The 6,238-nt window shown below is 39.9% G+C and overlaps 1 protein-coding gene across 1 annotated transcript; it reads left to right on the top strand.

Annotated features, from left to right (window-relative positions):
- Positions 1-630: 630 nt before the first annotated feature.
- LOC133529890 (uncharacterized protein K02A2.6-like) lies at positions 631-2,532 on the top strand. Its single transcript, XM_061867692.1, has one exon. It carries the CDS (start codon positions 631-633, stop codon positions 2,530-2,532), a length of 1,902 nt encoding a protein of 633 aa, XP_061723676.1.
- The last annotated feature ends 3,706 nt before the right edge of the window (positions 2,533-6,238 follow it).

Here is a 6,238-nt window from a genome sequence, read left to right on the forward strand (position 1 = left end):
GTAAGGCTAAGATGGTCAGCTCTTTATCATTTGTCACCGTACCTGTCACGTTCTAACAAGTATATAAGCGCGAAAGAACGGGCATAGTGACAAGTGATAAAAATGGAACCATGATGCCACCGCAGGCATAGATGAAGGATATGTATAGGAATAGGATATAACACGAGTCAGCTTCACATACAAATAGTTATAATTTGGTTAGCAGTAGCCCTCACACTAGGTCAAGCCTGTGTCGTGAGGACTCTAGGGAAATGTTAGGTATTGAATATGGGGTAGATATAAATTATTATAAATGTACTTGAGGGTGGGTTTAAGCTAGACCGATCAGTCTGGAAATATACATACTACGCACCACACGCCGTCTTTTATTTATCAGTGGCGACGAGGATGGGATTTGTGATTGATAAAAATGGGGTTAGGGTAGACGAAGACAAAGTTAGGCCAATATTAACAATGTCTCGACCTAGGAATGTTTCCGAACTTAAGTCGTTTATAGGTATGGTAATTTTTTATGGAAAGTTCATACAAAACCTTAGTGAAATTTTAGCGCCTTTATATGAATTATTAAGGAAACAAAGGAAGTGGACGTGGTCGGTCGAACAGGACCGGGCATTTATCAAGGTTAAAAAAATGTTGAGCGAGGCGCTGGTTTTAGGACATTACGATGCGGATCGGGAACTGGTTGTCACCTGTGACGCGGGACCCTACGGCGTGGGCGCCGTGCTGGCCATGCGCGGGCACGCGCGCGGGGCGCCCGACACCGTCATCGCCTATGCCTCGCGAGCGCTCACACCGGCCGAGCGCAACTATAGTCAAATACATAAAGAGGCACTTTCTATTATATTTTCAGTAAGAAAGTTTCACCAATTCCTGTACGGTAGGCGGTTTACGTTGAAGACCGACCACAAGCCTCTCGTGAGCATATTTGGACCGGGTAATGGTATACCCAGTATGACTGCGAGCCGGTTGCAGCGTTGGGCCTTGATATTGTCGGCGTACGATTTTGATATAGAATACGTAAAATCGGATGATAACACAGCGGACGCTCTTTCGCGACTCATAGCGGCACACAAGTTGACGGGTTCCGTAGACGAGGACGGTCCGGAACAAACATATTTACATTTTGCGACTGACGCGATGCTTTTGGATTATAATGCGGTAAGTAAAGAAACTCGTAACGACGTATTGCTAGGTAGAATTATTAGTTATATCAGAGACGGCTGGCCCCAAGATACAGACATAAAAGAATTAAAACCCTTTTTCAATCGTAAATCGGAATTATATACAGAGCTTGATTGCGTCATGTGGGGTCATAGGGTAGTGGTGCCAACGGCATGTCGCGAACGTGTTATGCGAGAGTTGCACGATTCGCACATGGGTATCGTGAAGACTAAGGCGCTGGCGCGTAGCTATGTGTGGTGGCCCGGCCTGGACGAGGCCGTGGAGACCATGTGCCGCGCTTGCCCCGTGTGTGCCGCGGTGGCAGCGGCGCCCCCGCGCCACGCACCCTGCCCCTGGCCCTACCCTAGTCGTCCGTGGGCTAGGATTCATTTAGATTTCTTAGGTCCAATAGCTGGAGTTAAGTACTTGGTACTTATAGATGCGTATTCTAAATGGATAGAAATAGCAGAAATGTCGAGTACAATGGCTAAAATATTAATTAAAAAACTGCGAGAATACTTTGCTAGGTTCGGCTTGCCTAAACAGATAGTGAGTGATAATGGACCTCCGTTTTCGAGTGAGGAGTTTAGAGCGTTTTGTTCAAATAATAAAATTGAACAATTGTTTTCAGCACCGTACCATCCTGCCTCTAATGGAGCTGCTGAAAATGCGGTCAAATTGTGTAAGCGCGTAATTAAAAAAGCGATAATGCAGAATATTAATACAGAGACGGCCTTAAGTAGATTCCTATTAATGTATCGTAATACCCCTCATAATGCCACGGGCGAGAGTCCAGCTAAGGTTCTTTTAGGTCGAGCGGTGCGTACCCGGTTAGATTGTCTTAAACCGGATCGTGAACAGAGGGTTACCGATCTTCAACGCCGCCAGAGGGAGGCGGCGGGAGGTACGCAGCGAGCATTCGACATAGGCGATTTGGTATGGTATAGACGGTACAACGTAGGGAACTCACAGAGCAAATGGGAAGCTGGGCAGGTTTTGGAGCAGATAGGGGAAACCGATTATACAATAGCTAGTTCGGTAGGAGTTACACATCGGCATATAAATCAACTAAGAAAACGCGATTCAAATGGTGAAGTCCGGGAGCCTAGACCGCGTAATATGGCATTGAGTTATCCACCGGCTCAGACACCCTTGTTGATCCCAACCGGGGAGGCGTCGAGTTCAGGGTCGGCGGAGAGTGTCGATCGCGAGGTAGACAATCCGCCAGGGGACGCGCGGGTAGATCCGGAATCGAACCCGGAGCTGGCGCAGCGGCCCGACCCAGGTGCCGCCGCTGAGCGCACGCGACCCGATCGCTTGAGACCTATTGTGAACCCCCCTAGACGTTTCGGTTTCGAGGACATCTTTTAGTGATGTTTCTTATTTTATTATCTAAAAAGATTTTCTAATGTTTGCTCATTATGATATATGTAAATGTATTTCTACCTAGTATAAATAATAGATAAATAAGTATAGGTGCGTAACATCTGTGTACTGTTATAGCTTTGTATTATTCTGCAAACAGGTATACGATCTTTTGTCGTTAAAACAAGTTTTAAGTTCGCCTAGCATATAAGAATTATATGTTCATTCTAATTGTAAGAAACGGTTGTACCTACTGCAAACAATGTTAAAAGTTTAATTTAAAGATATCCCTTGAACACGATTGTAATATGTCCCTGTTATACGCGTGCTATATAAGATGTCGTATCAGCCTTTGTTTATAATTACCATATGCAGGTACCTAATCCAAATGTAAACTCGCTTTAGCCTTAAGGAAAACTGATTAACTTAACCGTATTGTTTTGCACCTGCAATCACGGTAACAGTCAATATTTATATCCATAGATGTATTAAATAACTTAGTTGTCCTAAGTTAGAAAATAAGGGTGGAGGTGTTAGGTATTGAATATGGGGTAGATATAAATTATTATAAATGTACTTGAGGGTGGGTTTAAGCTAGACCGATCAGTCTGGAAATATACATACTACGCACCACACGCCGTCTTTTATTTATCAGGAAAGATTAATCAATTTATCAATAAATTTTCGTTGTTCTCATTATCGAGTTCTATTTTCTAGGACTAGCTCTTAATCTATTTGGGGCAAATAGGATAATGGAGAGCGGGTTCGCTTTCAAATCGATTTTACTAAAAGTCGCGTGAATATTTTACCTTTTAGTTTGGGTCAGTCAAGGAATTAGCAGAACTGCGATTTTTTTAAGTTATTGCATTAAGGTCAATACGGATAGAGTCAAACCAAGATAAGTTGGCAGCAATTTTGATAGCCCAGATGGTCTTACTCGCTCGCTCGATTATTTATGTAAATCCACCCTGAAATAATTATAATGAATACCTATGAATTAATACTTGTTTACATTAACTTCTCAATCAACAAGAAGTGAATATAATACCTACTCTAGTCGAAGTTTGAGAAGTGAAGTTGGAACAAAGGCTTTGTCCTGCACAATGGGAGCTATGGAAATCTCTCTTGTTCTGATAGCTCTGTCACATCTTACTGTTGTGCAGGGTCCCCAGCGAGCTCGGTTCTCCATACAAACGTAGTTACGCTCTCATTTTATAATGACTAGCTAGGTGTTGGCCGAACGTTAATTAGAATTGAAAATATTAAAAAATTAACCATTACAAATTGAACCGCAGCTAGCTAGATTACTTTGAAACATTGTATTTACAATAGGATAAGGTATCTAGTCTAGTGTAATTAGTTTATGTAATTTGAGATACCATTCAAAAACTTCATATTAAACTTGTTTTTATTCTATTTCGTTTGTTTAACAAACTGGTGCTATATGAACTAATTACAGGACTAGAGATATCTCATGTCAGTGTATGTGCAAAGTTTCATTACAATCCAACAAGTAGTTTTAAAATGAGAACGAAATTCCGTTTGTATGGGAAGGTGAAATTCGGCCGTGCTTGCCGGGGACTCTTAAACTTAGAACATAACTCGATAAACTAATAAAAACTACATTTTATATGTGCGTCTTTACTCGGACGGATCATCCCTATTGTATATTATAATATAACATTGTCTGTATGTATGTTAGGTACCCGTACACGCTCAAATCGCTGAAACAGATTTAGATAAAATTTGCTGAGGAAATATATAGTTTGAGGCACAAGCACTAAATAAGTAATAATACTAACCGTACAGAAAATAAACTTTCTACAAAACCGAAGTTTGACAGCGATTCAGGGACGAATCATGCTGTCCCTTTCTAATTTATTTATTTTACATGAAGAACCAACCGTTGTAACTATGCTAATAACGACATAAATAGTGATAACGAGCTAATTATTAGGATCTCACATACAATAACATGTTAATATTTTTTTACATTAAGTTAAAATAACACGCACAGTTTTACATAGGCACATGCAATAACATGTTAACAATGTTATGTATCAAATACCTACTAAAACTAATTACTTAAATTGGATCAACGTTACACAATGAGTAAATTATTACCTAACAATCTTAAATAAATAAATAAATATTATAGGACATTATTACACAAATTGACTAAGGCCCACAGTAAGCTCAATAAGGCTTGTATTGAGGGTACTTAGACACCAATATATATAATATATAAATACATAGAAAACACCTATGACTCAGGAAGAAAATATCCATGCTCATCACACAAATAAATGCCTATATCTATATCTATTTTATACATATGGAACTATCCCTTTCGGCTATTTAGGGTTGTCAAAATTCAAGTCATTATCTTATCCGCGGTTGTGCACGCAAAGGGACGTCACGTTATGCCAACCCTAATCATTCCTCTTAGCAATGCTGAGCCGAACGGAGCCGAGAATGCGCGAAAGGATCAGTTTCGCCCCACTGGCACAAGGAAGGACTTAGGATAGTTTTTATTGATCATCATTATCACCATGATCCCAATTTTGTCAATCATCATGATATTGACAACGCATGTTCTACTCAATAATGGCGTATGGAACAATAATATGGGGAAACAACAGATTCTAGTTATTTGAAAACATGAACTCCGGTTTGTGTGAAATTTAGGCACAAGTTAGTTTTGCCAAAGTTGTGCAGTGAAGCCTCAATCGGAACAAAGGATCGTGGACAATGGGAGTTATGGAAATCTACGTCGAGTTGTTCTGATAGCGAGGACTGCGATTGTCATATCTTACTGTAATTTATTTAATTTTTTATTTAAAATTTGATTCAGGCAACAAGGCCCATATTACAAATACCTTACAGACTAACATACATATACATTTTATAAAATTACAACTAAACACTATTTAGGCGACAAAACGGCGTGGCTCCGTTGAATCGGCTGCTCTTGTGTCGGATTCGGCAGTTTGCCCCGGAACCTCCGAAACACGACACCCTTCGGCCAGAAGTCGGCGCATTCGATGGTCCCCTGCAGCGGTCGCGGCATTGCATGCACGTTGCTGCCTAGATTTATAATATGACGACCTGTCTGGCCTAGTGGGTAGTGACCTTGCCTATGAAGTCAATGGTTCAAATCCCGGTAAAGGCATTTATTTGTGTGATGAGCATGGATATTTGTTCCTATGTCTTGGGTGTTTTCTATGTATTTATATATTATATATATCGTTATCTAAGTACCCAGAACATAAGCCTTGATGAACTTAATGTTGGACTTTGTTAATTTGTGCAATTTCGAGTATGTCCTATAATATAATTTAATTATATTTAAAATTTAGTTGCACTTATGTACCTTAAATATTAACACCCGAGAATGATGATTGGTATACGGTAAGGTGCATACAGGTAAGTGTAGCTGGCCTTCTATTGGCCTGTTTAAAAATTAATTAGTGTTTATTGCCACTAAATCTAAGTAGCAAATGTATGAATTCGCAATAAACACTAATCATTATGTAAACAGGCCCCAATGTGGCGGCCAGTCACACTTATCTCGCAGTCGTAATTACTTTGTTTATTATTTAGATATGTATTTATTTAATAAGTAAATTAGTAAATCTCATGTTTACACATGGACTCTCTTTGTTGTATTGTATTCTGGGAATCCTCTGAATAACATAATATTTTGATAAAA

Source organism: Cydia pomonella, chromosome 21 (genome assembly GCF_033807575.1).
Source record: "Cydia pomonella isolate Wapato2018A chromosome 21, ilCydPomo1, whole genome shotgun sequence".
Classification (NCBI taxonomy): Eukaryota; Metazoa; Arthropoda; class Insecta; order Lepidoptera; family Tortricidae; genus Cydia; species Cydia pomonella.